Below are 12,833 nucleotides of genomic sequence, written 5' to 3' on the forward strand. Positions count from 1 at the left end.
ACAATATTCATCACCAGCTACTTCTGCGCCTTACCCGTCTTCACCCTCCCATTCCATCCCATCCTGACCTTCCATCTCTTTCGCCATTTCCTGGCCGCCCTCCTCATCCGTCTACTTGGGTAATTGACAGGGCTCTCGCCACCGACAAAGATGGCGGCGTCATACAAGAAACCACCGAAGATAGCCCCCATAAGAGGTCCCAACCAGTTGACTTTGAACCAGTAGCCATCGCCGAACAAGGTGCTAGGCGTGCCATAGCCGAGAAGGAGCATGGTGACCCGAGGACCAAAGTCTCGCACGGGGTTCATGGCCAGACCTGTGATACTCCCGAAGGACATGCCTAGCATGGTTATGAGTAGCCCGACTATGAATGCGTTCATGCCGGCGCCAGGAGGGGCGTTCGTATCGTCGCCCAGCGCGAGGACAGAGATTGTCAAGAGACATGTTGCCGTGAATTCGGTGAAAAAGGCGACGGGCACGGAAACCCACGGGGAGCGGGGAAATGTCAGAAAGTTCGACAGGACGGTGAGTATGTACGAAGGTGGCAACGACAAATCTGATGTCGTATGGGCCGTGCCTGTGGGCATGTCGATGGGTGGCGCTGACTGCCGTTGGAGGCTGACCCGTTCGTCATGGATCAACGCAATCAGCCCCGGCTGGAAGATTCCAAAGCTGATCAGGGTCGCAAGAACGGCTCCAAGCATCTGCGCGGCGACGTATATCGGTACTTTGCTCAAGGGAAAGCCACGGTAGATGTACAACATGAGTGAAATTGCCGGATTCAAGTGAGCTCCGGATATGCCACCGGCGACGTAGATCGCGAGCATGGTCGCCAACCCCCATGCCCACATGCCGGTGTCGCCCACGCCGGCGGTGCCACGGGAGACAGTCATACTGAGGTTGGCGCTGAAACCAAGAGTGTATTGAACTGTTATCTGCAGGAAAGCGCATCGTTAGTTGCTCTGGTTTGGCTCTGGGAAACCCAGGGAGGCCCAGTAAGACGTACCCCTAGCAGCTCGGCAAGTGGCTCTCGAAGCCGCAGCCTGATGATCGACCAGTATGTGTGCAGGTTGTGAACTTCATCGTCTTCAGCGTCGTATGCTGACAAAGGAACAGCATCTTCGTACGGTACTCGGGACTCGCCGTCCTCCTCTTTGGCTGCCTTCAAGCCCGCCACTGCCTCAGGCAACGACAACTCTGGGGGTTCGACTTGTGGCTGTGACCGATCGGACGACTCTTCTTCGATGGGTTCTTCTAGCCGAACTCGAGCACTGGGTGTCACAGTTGGTGCATCCGAAGTCCGTCTGGCGGCGGCGCCACCAAACGGTGAAAAGCCTGGCGACTCATTATATTGGTTCTCATAGGCTCTGATGAGGGCAATCTCTCGCTCGCGGCGGACCGTGTCGAGTGTGGAGGCGACTTTGTCCGGTCGAAGAGAAGGCTCGATCCTGCCGGCTTCGATATCTACCGGAGGTTGTGTTTCGCCTTCCTCTGGCGCTTCGGTCTCGAGCTCGTCCTTCGTTGGGACCATCCCAGGCCTCAATACGCGTGGCAGAGGTTTGGCCAGGCCCCATACCGGTCGGACATTGACAGGCTGGTCATATGCAGGATTAAGTTGTGCATACCCGGGGTCGACGTATGTCTGGTTTGCGGCTACCGTATCAATGGTCGCTGGACCTGCCAGTGAGAACTTGCGCGACTCAGTGTCGGTATTGTCTCGAATCGACGGCGGTGCAATAGCAACAGACCGTCGTGTGGACATCTGGTCAAAGTGCCTCCAACCATGTGTGGGACCGGGACTTGGACTCGTTGCCAGGTTGCTCATGCGATCGAGGTTGCTGACGCGGTGCCGTAGACTTCCCGGCCCAAAGTTGAAATCGGCATATCTGGTGCGAGGAGGCACTTGGGAGGTAGATCGTGATAGAGGCTCTTCTGCATAGTCTCTGGCAGTGACCCGAGACGTGGTTCTGGATGCTACCTGAGAGATGTCATCTTGACTGGTGGAGCGTTCGTTATTATCCATGCTTTCCGAGAGAATTTCTGTGCCGACGGGTGTGCACAAGAACGCAGTCGTGAATGAAATCCTCCTCAGCGACCGAGAATCGACAGGTTCGTAGTTTTGGCGCGCCTGAGGTGGCGGTGACGGCTGTCGTCAACTCTGTAGCATCAAAAATCAGCCATCTCTGAAAATCGATGCGTTGTGATGCCACGCTCAGGGCATTGCGGGAGACTGTCTATCCGACATGTCGACTCAGATTTCACCCAAGATGACATTGACGGCGCATATTATTTCAGAGGGGTTGGAGCTCGGCAGCAGGAAAGAAAGTCATGCAGGGAGCCGGTGTCCCATGATGCCATCGTCATGGATCACACACCGGCCTTATATCACGCTTTTCTTCCTCAGGTTAGAAACGATGCTTGCAGGTTCGGGACGACAAACCGACTGGAGGGCAGACGAGACCGGTGAATGGCGCTTTTCCTCATGCAACTTCGGTAATGGCAGATCACGATTCATGGCGCATGTGCAAATGGGGGCGTGAGAGGTCGCAATTTCTGCCTGGAAAGCAATCCCGATGGCGACTTTAATTGCACCAGTCAGTCTCGAATGGCCTGACGAGGATTTTGGTATGCTCTTCCATTCCAGCAATCCCTTTGAATGCTCTTCTCCGCCTTCTGTGCACGGTCCGCACTTCACTGTACACTTTTCCTAAGAAAGACAAGATCATTAGGGTTGAGCTGCGGGTGACTGGAATAGGTTGCCACATTCTAGATCGTGCTTCCCGGCCTGGTGGCTTTCAGCACTCTGTCCAGTGTTGACTGCAGACCAGAAGCATCGAATACGACATGCACACCTAGATTACTTGCACACCTAGATTACTTGCACACCTAGATTACTTGCACACCTAGATTACTTGCACACCTAGATTACTTGCACACCCAGATTACTTTGAGTCTCTTCTCGAGCTGCATGTACGAGTGCTCTTAGACCAAGGCCAGTGCACAGCTTAAGCAAACTGCAGGGAAGCAGCAACCTTCATCGCTTCATAGCGACGGTGCTGACTACAAGTCTTGGTGACTGAGGGATAATTATCGATACAGACTGTCACCTTGGTGATGCGTGGTGTCGGTGAGCGCAGAGGTGTTGATGCAAGAGCCAATGTCAGTCTGCAACCTTCAAGCCGCCGGGCCGCCATTGTCTTCCCGCCGCAGGCAATGACTGGAGACATTCTTCATCTTCTTGTCAGGCTTGTTCTGTGCTGAGAACAAAACCACCGATTGTCCGTGTAATCAAGGAAGGCGCTGTGGTATAGCAAACGCAGCAACGAAATTTCTTCTCAACTGAAAAGGGCCTCCCTACCAATCTTGTGCCCAAGAACATCACAGCAAAGATGGGGACGCTATAAATATACTGGTGAAGGTATTCTTTCACGGGTGAGCAAAAGGTGAACAAGGCGAGTCTCTTTGTGGGCAAAAGGGCGACAATGTGTCACGTGGCCGCGTGTCTACCGACGCGCAACCTTCAATGGAGAAACGCGTTACCTTCTTGACGTCGACAACAACACAACAAGCACCAATCATTCCTGCGTGCCAACACCCACTTGCAGCAGCCCCAATGCCCTTCACCGGGATTTTCCACCACGGCCATGCCCTTCAAATTCAAATATCTTGTCCAACTCCTCGAGGATCTTGACTCAGCCCGAAGAGACTCACACAATGTGATCTCGGTGCGCCCGCCCAAGCGGGTTACGCCGAAGCTGGGTCAGCCCGGCCAGATCATTCGAGAATGGTTCAAGCGACACGAAGCCGACATCGTCCGCAAGGGGCCATCCGCTGTTGCCTTGCTCTCCAGCCTGCTCCTGCATCGGTCGCCCCATCGTGTCTACGCTTTGCAGGAGAAGAGGCTGACCAGTGTCATGTGCAAGGTGCTTGGCCTTCCCGAGGATCGCGGTCGTGGGCTGCAACTGCACCAATGGCAGAAAACAGCCATGGACTTTGCGACCTGTGTTGAACAGCTTGTGGCTGACGCCGGCTTTGACCGCCCTAGCCCCGACCACGAGGTGACCCTCGAGGAAATCGACCACGCAATGGAACGATTAGCAGAACGTTCAAACTTCGACGAGAAGGCCCACCTCCTCAAGCGCATATTCTGGCGGCTGAATTGCAGCGAGGCCAAATGGCTCGTGCGGATGATCCTGAAGACCTACAACCCTGTCGAGATCCCCGACCATCTGGTTCTGAGCTGCTTTCACTTCCTATTGCCGCAGATTATCCATTTTCGGAATTCGCTTGCAGACGCCATCGAGGTTCTCCAGACGCCAGAACTTGCATCAATTCCCCATGACCCACCGGAGGACCTGCGACCTCAATACCGTCAGGAATGCGCCCGGCACGTCAGACCTAGACTTGGCATTCCATTGCAGCGACAGGAATTTGTGCAGGCTAGAGGCATCGGAAGCTGCAGTAGAAGTGCCAACCAGAGAACCATGAGTGTCGAGCGCAAATATGACGGCTGGTACGTGCAAGTTCACATCGACGTGTCGAAGGGCACAGACCGGATACAAATCTTCTCCAAACGCAGCAAGGATCTCACCGGCCCTGCCTGGCGTCTACATGATGCCATCGAGGCCGGCTTGCGCCTTGGCCAGCCATCCTGCGCCATCGCTCGAGGTTGCATTCTTGAGGGTGAAATGCTGGTCTGGAGCCGCAGTGGACGAGCTATCCAGCCGTTCTGCAAGATTCGGAAATACATCGACATCAATGGCCGGACTATCGGCACCGCGACCGACTCACCCAAATCAACCGACGAGCAACTGATGGTAGTCTTCTACGACTGCTTGTTGCTCGATGACTGGAATCTGGCATTCGAACCTCATCTTGTGCGACGACAGCAGGTACAGCGCATCGTCACCCCTGTGGAGGGCCTGGCTCAAATTGGCGACCGCCATGTGATCAACTTCGGTCCCGCAAGTGGGAAAAAGCAACTGCTGGAGTATTTCGCTTACGCTGTTACTGAAAGGTGGGAAGGTCTCGTCCTGAAGGGGTGTGAAGACCCTTATTTCTCGACGGGTTGGCACAACAATACAATCAAGTTGAAGAAGGATTATATCAAGGGATGCGGCGACCGTGCCGACCTTTGCATTGTCGGTGGGCGTAAAGATGCCGCAGACGCGGAAAAGATTGGTCGCTCGCTCCGGTGGACGACCGTGCACTTGGCCTGCCTGAAGAACAAAGAGGACGTCATACGATACCGGGCAAGACCAACTTATCTGGTCCTCGCTGAGGTCACGCGTCCTTGCATCCCCGAGGACATGCTCCTGGACCTCAATCGAAGAGGCATAGGTCGATGGGTGCCATTTGCCTATAAGTCGGACCGTCTGAATGTCGAAATCGACCAGCCAGAGCTACGACGCAACCCTCCCACCGACCTATTTCGGGAGCCATTCATCGTCGAGGCCATAGGGGCAGGCTTCGACAAGCCGGAAGATGCCTCATACTTTACTTTACGGTTTCCACGGGTTGATAAAATGCATTTCGATCGTGGTGTGACTGATACTCACTCTTTCGATGAGTTGCAGGAATTGGCAAGGACGAGCTTCGAACCTCCGAGCGCCGAAGAACAAGAAGAGATGGAGTGGTACAAACGGTTGATTCGAGCTGAGCCGAAGAAGAACCAGCATATTTACCTCCAATCACAGTCTCAAGATACGTCAACTTCATCAAGCGCATCGCCGTTCAATGTTACAGAGTGCACGCCTACTCCATCAGCAAGGCAGAGTGTTGTATCTCCCATGGTCCCCAGTCAACAAGTGAAGCTGAAGAACCTTGTATACGATGAATCTCCTTGCCAACCAGTACACAGTCAATTGTCTTTATCAACCGCCAGGACCAAAGCAGACACGCCAACAGTGCTTGATACCGTGGCCGTCGAACTTACCAGGCAGACGACGTTTCCACCGCCTCTCAGCAGTCGTGTTACTGACGGATCTCCAGCGCAATCGACGGCCGGCGCGTCCATGCCATCTCCTCTTCTTGGAACCTCTACTAGCGGTAATAGACTAGTAATCCCGTTAGTCACCCCTCCTCAACTTCGACGAACCCACACAGATGAAACCTCAAGGGGGGTTAAGCGCAAACTGGCACGATCAGACACATTACCTACAACCACCAAGCGAGCAAGGGAGGATCCGAACCAACAACCGCCTAACTTTTCACCGCCGACTGCGACCGGAACCTCATCTCAACGTCCAATCAAGCCATTCTTTCAAAACCGCCCGGCGTCCGTCATCACGAAGCCGCGCCAACCCCTCCTGGAACTCGAGAACGTGTCGCCAACGCGTGGCTTGAACAAGACGGCCACCTCCCCAAGAAAGACGCACTCGCCCCGCAACAGAGCCAAAGAATGCAACGCAGCCACAACCCTCGGGAAGACAACCACAGCAGCAAGCACGACAGGAAGTCAAGCTTCCCAACCGTTGCCGCCGCTCTTACAACCGCAACCGCAACAGCAATCGCACTTCCCCCTGGACAAGACGATCTGCAAGACCCTCTGGCCCGACTCGCCGAAGTATATCGACTCCCCAGAAGACCCACACCACATCTACATGGTGCTAGTGGCTTCGGGATCCGCCCTCTCTCCAACGCTGGTCCACGACTTGAGGAGACAAATCTTCCAAGCGTACCGGATATATTGGAATGGGAGGACCGTGGATATGGTTGAGGAAGGAGGCCAACGACACGCAGACGGATCTGGAGAGAGCGATAGTGATAGAAAAGATACGGTTACAACCAGCAATAGCCGGCCCGCCATCCAAGCCCAGCGCCGAGTCATCCTCTTTTATGAGGACGGTATCTCGCAGTACCTCGGCAGCAATGATCTGTCAGGAAATGGGACTGGCACAGGCACAGGCACAGGGACAAGCACAAGCACAGGCACAAGCACAATCGACCTACAATCCATCTTGCCTAGAGTTGAGACGAAACAGTTCTTCATCCGAGCCTTGGAACTCACGACGCGGGATGACAAAGAGGAGGTGCCGAGGTCGCGCGACATTTCGAGCTGGAAGGAGGCGATGAAGCTGGTAAGCGATATGCCGGGCGGGATGATGCTGTACATTGATTGACTCTGGGAGAGAGTTTCGTTTGTGATCTTGTGTATATATATATAGCTTGATGAGCAATGTGTGATGTGTGATGAGTGAATGAATGATGAGCGATGCGCGATGAGCGACGAGATATAGTTACGAGGGACGAATGAAACCGATGAAGGAACGAGTAACGACGGCGCCATACGTACAAGGAAGTACCCGCGACGCACAGTGTCCAGTGTCCAGTGTATTTATTGGTGGTGGATTCTAGGTAGAGCTCGCTAATACCTGAGTTGCGTGCATCGCGGCACGACAATGCTAGAATTTCTCCGATACTGTGTTACAGTACCCTGTCCTGCCCTCTGATCCCTGTTCCGTATACCGGAAACCACCACGCTAGAACAGCCAGGAGACAAACCGGCGATAGAACCAGCCTCCCTTCTTGCCGACGGATCCTCTCTTCAGCGCGTCCCGCCTCGCCTTCTCGGCCAAGAACTCTTCCTCCTCTCGGTCGATGATGTCCTTGCCGGAGAAGAGGTCGGCAGTCTCAGGCTTGACGCCCTTGGATTTCATGATCAGCTTGTAGCCGAAGATCATGATCAAGTACAGCGGAATGCCGAGGTATCCCGTGATGAAGTTCTTGTAGTCGAAGTTGCCGTACGTCGAGGGCGAACGGACGAAGACGTTGAAGTTCTTGGTCAGCGCGATGAGGATGCAGAGGGCCAACGCGCCGTATGAGCCGTAGATGCCCAAGGGGGCGGTGAATGCCAGGGCCGTGTCTGGCACGCTCTGCGCACGCCGCGCCTTCACAAAGTAGATGTGCGTGACGAGGATGGAGATCCAGGTCAACAGGCCGAAGATTGTGGTCAGGTTGACGAAATACCCAAACACAATCTTGCTGTCGTCCGAGACGTTCATGAATGCCAGGAGGGCAAAGGCGGCGGAGAGGCCCAGGGCGTAGATGGGCACACCGCGCGCGTCGGTGCGCTTGAAGATTCGGGGCGCGTTGCCTTCACACGCGAGACCGTAGAGCGTCCGGCTGGCGATGTACAGGTCGGAGTTGGAGGCGGAGAAGACGAATAGGAGGATACAGCCGTTGAGGATGCCTGGGAGGGCGTTGATGCCGGCGATTTTGACGGCGACCACGAAGGGCGAGGCCGAGGCGGAGGAGGAGGCTTTGTTGGCGAAGGCCAATTCTTCACTGTTGTAAGGCACGAGCATCCCCAGGAGGAGAACGCTCAGGCAGTAGAAGAACAGGATCCGGTAGAAGGTCAGTTTGATGGCGCGGGGGATGGTCTTGCGCGGATTCTGCGCTTCACCGACCGTGACGCCTACAAGCTCGGTTCCGAGATATGCGAATGTCGCGGTGACCATGGTTGACCAGAATGCGAGGAAACGGCCTGTGGCGCCCTCGTCGATGTACTCGGCAAATGCGCCAGGGTTGTTCCAGTAACGGAAACCCTTGCGGTCATGGTCTGGTCCGCCTCCCAAGGCGAGTACGAGGGAGAGGATGATGACGCCGATGATCACAATGACCTTGATCGTCGAGAGCCAGAATTCGAACTCGCCAAAGAAGCGGATGCCAAAGTAGTTGATGCAGACAATGGCGACCCAGAAGACGGCAATAAAGACGCCGGGATTGACACGGTCGCGGTCCACCCAGTATTGAATAATCAGTGCTCCAGCAGTAAGCTGATTAGGCGTGACAATGATGTATTTGAACCAATAGCTGGTACCGTCAGTCAAACGCAGATGCAATTCAAGGTGGTTGTTGCCTACGTGTATCCCAGAGAGAAGCCTAACGCAGGGTCGCAAAACCGCACAGCGTAACCAGTGAAGCCAGACGACAACGGCAACCAAGCTGCCATTTCACCAAGCGCGCACATGACAAGGTAGACGAGGAAGCCAACAACGGTGTAGGAGATGAAGATCGCGCCTGGTCCGGCTTGAGCCAGAGCTTTGCCCGTTCCGATGATCAATCCAGTTCCTGTTCAGCCGAGTTAGATGAGAGGCGCTGGATGTTTGACAAAAGGCGGCCAGGTGACGAACCGATAGCACCACCGATAGCAATCATAGTGATATGTCTAGCCTTGAGTCCCCGATGTAGTCGACTTCCCTCCTGTACTTCGACACCACGAACTCCTCCTTGGCTTTCCACGGGCGAAAGGGTCTGCTCCTGGGCGTGCTTCTCCATCGTGTCTGCGTCTGGAGAGGACGACGAATACCTGTGGTGAATAGCCATGGTGGCGTGTCCGTGACCGAAACGGCCAGATGAAAGTAAGACAGTAGGCAAGAGGGTAAAGAATGCAGAAGCGCACTTGCAGGCCGACACTTGTACACTTATCTCTGGCACATCATCGAATGTGTCGCAGGATCCGGCAGGTCCTTGACTGATCAGGAGCTATGAGGCTTGGACACGCATTGTGTTACATTCTGCTGTCAACAGGCGAGCTGCGCCAAGTGGTCTCCGGCGCATTGACCGGGTACAAAGATGCGACTATCTTACGTTGGACGCGTGATGGATTGGAGCGAAGCACGGCGATCTGCGGGGTCCGCACGCGATTGCTGGGTACATAAGGTGCCAAGGTAGGAACAGCAGCAGATACCAAGACAAGTGACGGTGGAGACCGAGATAACAACGTCGGTATTCGCATGTTACAATGACTGTGTGATTGGGATGCAGCTCACAGCTGTCAGATATGTACCGAGTTCTCCTTGCTCTTTTCAAGGCCTCCCCGTCCGACTAGGTAATTGGAAGCCTAGAGTAGCAATAGAAGCGTCGAAAGGCAACAGTGGGCGAAGGAAGGCACTACAGGTGATACGAGGCGTCAGGCTTGGTGGAATGAAGTCAACAATGTCTTGTGCGACTCGATGGCGCACACAAGGTTGACAAGGTTGACAAGATCTTCCAGTGGCGGTGGCCGAGTCTTGACCACGATCAAGCTGGCGCCAACAAACGAGTGTTGTAACGTAACTGCCAAGTTGGATCTGCAGCTTGGGGAGGAACTTCCAGATTCGAATCTTGGCCGTGAGGGAGGGAGAGGGAGGGACGGTTCGAAGGATTCAATAATGCAGGGCCGTCGGGTCGGCGTACGCTCGTATCGGTCGTTTGAGCAGGTGGCTGGATGTCTTGGCGCTCACGTGATCGACCCCGCCCGGTAGACTTCGGAAAACGCCTAACCGAAGTAGCCGCACATCTCCCACTGCACGTGACTGAAAGTTTGTTTGTCCGAAGGAGAATTGAGAATTAATTACTGCTGGTACACATGATATGTCAGAGTAGAATCTTTGTACACAACCGAGGTAGTATCCATCCGTCATCGTCGACCGGCTTCCATTCTGTGTTTCGTAGTTCAGCCCGATGTTGTAAGATCTCGGCGACTGCAGGGCCAGACCCATTGCCTCAATTGTTCCAGAACGAATCCCACAATTGCGACAACCACCCGCCTCCCTCGCCTCCGTCTGAACCGCCTGTTTGTGGTCCTTCACTCCACGGGTCTGACTCAGCAGTGCCCCAGACGTCTTGTTCTTGGTTTTGCTCGGGAAAGCCACTTTGGGGAGACTGTGAATCATAGGGTTGGCCATAAGGCTGCTCGGGAGGCTGTTGTTGTGGGCTAGCATCATCGATCGCAGCCTCAGACCGGCGGCCCATGCCTCTTTGCATGGCTTCATAACCAGCCATGGTTCCAGCTCCGGCCATGGCACCCTCACCCATACCCGCTGCTCCTCCCGAAGCTGTTCCAACGGCTCGACCAGCTCCTCCAACAACGGCACCACCGGCCTCAGCCGCGCCCACGGTTCCCGCAGAACCGGCAGCCTCACCAGCTCCCGCCGCTCCGGCTCCGGCCGCACCCCCAGCTGCTTCTCCGCCACCACCTCCGAGCCAGAGAGGGAAAAAGCCATGGCCACCGCTGTGACGGGAGAAGTAGTCATAGTCGATCGTGACAGCTGTAGCTAGCATTACCGCTCGTTGATCAAGAGTCATGCCGAACTTGCTCCCTCCTAAGAAATCCGCATGGGTAGGTTGATCTTGGGTGGATCCAGAAGTTGTGGCCTGGTCCTGTGATTGATCTCCACTCTCGGCAGCGTCCATTCGCAGGACATAGCTTCCCGTGTCAGTAAACAACTCTCGGCCAAATCCGCGGAATTCTCGATTGACCGTTCCGATCTTACGAAGATGTTCGTCGCGCAGCGAGAAATCCCAGGAGAGGAAGGGTTCATCCACCCGAGCAAATTGGGCAAAGTCGGTGGAAGAGCCGGATCTATTGCGTATAGCGACCTGCTCTTTTTGCACTTGCGAAAGGCCTTCGGCACTTCTCGTTAACATGGCGCCGGGACCTTGATCACCCAAAGAAAGGTCATGGGAAAGAAACAAATCGTACTTGCGGCGCAGGGGCGCCCATTGGGAGTGAGTCTCGCCGATCACGCGCATGTTCTCAAGGGGGACCGGTGATATTTGTGGTGGCAGAGTGGGATCTGAATTACTTTCAGCCAGCTTGGTAGATGTAGAGGCCTCGAAATTGGACTCGGTATCCCAAGGATCGTAGACGCGAATGCGCGTGTTGATCCACGAAAACGGGCGATGAAATCTCAAGACCTCGCGCGAATTCCGATCGAAAACGTGCGTGGTAAAGGCACGGTGTGTATTGAAGAACTGCCTTCTCATGGTGTGGCTGATGCCACCGTCATGTTCCGCCATGTAGCCAATATGGTTGCCCTGCGGATCGAGTATAACATATCGATTCGCTTGCTCAAATCCAACCAACAGGTTCATCATTTCGAGTTGCCGCTGAATGACGATGGCAGATTGAGTGAGGATCCCAGCCGCAGGATGATTTGATCGCAGGATGGCATTCGAATCTTCGGGTATGTACACAGGAGCGAGGAGGGGATTGTCTTTGGGATCTGTGTTGGCTAGGACATCCTCCATGGAAGGAGGCTTGGGAGGCGATTTTCCCTGGGTGGATGATGCATCTTGATCCTTCCTGGGCTCGCGGTCTGCAGACAGCAGGCGCCGGCTGCTCTCACTGAAACTTCTGGAAACAACTGACAAACATGTCCGCGGTTTGAGCGCCGCACAAGCTGATCGCGACAGGAGGACCATGGTCTTCGCCATCCTGCTCAGCCTGCCGCAAGTTTGACCTAGAGAAGTTCAAGTCTGATTGTCAGAGAGCCGAGCCGCACTCCTCTGCCTTGAGAATGAGGGCACAGGAGTCTGTCATGCATCCCTAGCAAACACCATCGCAAGGCACACCACTTGCTGCGCAACCTTGCCTTGTGCTTTGGGGCGACATTGCTCATTTAGTTTGGGGCAACAATGACCTCTCGAAGCGTCTCCGCAGACGAAGGAGGGACAGTTGGTGGAACGGCGCGGGATGATATTGTTCCGAGCCCGGTTCCACAGCAGAAATTAAGCTGGAGCCGCTACATTGTACTCCTCCAACACAGTCAGTAAGGATCAAGTGACAGAGGGAAAGTGTAGGAATGTCCTTACCCGACTGCTGCTGAACGCCAAGAGCAAATCAGCCAAGGAGATGGAAGTCCAAGGACAGCGGTCCACGGGGCGCACGCTCGTCGCACGAGAGACGCTTCCTCTTTATCATGCTTGCTTGAGGACTTGGGACATCCCAGCGTCACGGCATAGTTATACTCGTCCTCGGAACCGAGTATGGTAACTACCGCCATACTCTGCCTTTGTATAATGCCAGCCCTACCAGAAACGCCACATCCTTATCCAGGGTTTCCTGA

The 12,833-nt window shown here is 54.8% G+C and overlaps 4 protein-coding genes across 4 annotated transcripts; 1 reads left to right on the forward strand and 3 right to left on the reverse strand.

Moving 5' to 3' along the window:
- Positions 1-17: 17 nt before the first annotated feature.
- Positions 18-2,023, reverse strand: G647_03691 (uncharacterized protein; the record flags this gene model as incomplete). Its single annotated transcript, XM_008728036.1, has 2 exons — positions 18-935; positions 1,007-2,023. 2 exons carry the CDS (start codon positions 2,021-2,023, stop codon positions 18-20), a joined length of 1,935 nt encoding a protein of 644 aa, XP_008726258.1.
- Positions 2,024-3,644: 1,621 nt separating this feature from the next.
- On the forward strand, positions 3,645-7,121 carry G647_03692 (uncharacterized protein; the record flags this gene model as incomplete). The annotated part of the gene is made up of 1 exon (XM_008728037.1): positions 3,645-7,121. The coding sequence occupies one exon, from the start codon at positions 3,645-3,647 to the stop codon at positions 7,119-7,121; it is 3,477 nt and encodes a 1,158-aa protein (XP_008726259.1).
- Positions 7,122-7,481: 360 nt separating this feature from the next.
- On the reverse strand, positions 7,482-9,327 carry G647_03693 (uncharacterized protein; the record flags this gene model as incomplete). The annotated part of the gene is made up of 3 exons (XM_008728038.1): positions 7,482-8,814; positions 8,865-9,072; positions 9,135-9,327. The coding sequence occupies 3 exons, from the start codon at positions 9,325-9,327 to the stop codon at positions 7,482-7,484; spliced, it is 1,734 nt and encodes a 577-aa protein (XP_008726260.1).
- Positions 9,328-10,488: 1,161 nt separating this feature from the next.
- G647_03694 (uncharacterized protein) lies at positions 10,489-12,201 on the reverse strand (the record flags this gene model as incomplete). Its single annotated transcript, XM_008728039.1, has 1 exon — positions 10,489-12,201. One exon carries the CDS (start codon positions 12,199-12,201, stop codon positions 10,489-10,491), a length of 1,713 nt encoding a protein of 570 aa, XP_008726261.1.
- Positions 12,202-12,833: the final 632 nt, after the last annotated feature.

Source organism: Cladophialophora carrionii (genome assembly GCF_000365165.1).
Source record: "Cladophialophora carrionii CBS 160.54 unplaced genomic scaffold supercont1.3, whole genome shotgun sequence".
Classification (NCBI taxonomy): Eukaryota; Fungi; Ascomycota; class Eurotiomycetes; order Chaetothyriales; family Herpotrichiellaceae; genus Cladophialophora; species Cladophialophora carrionii.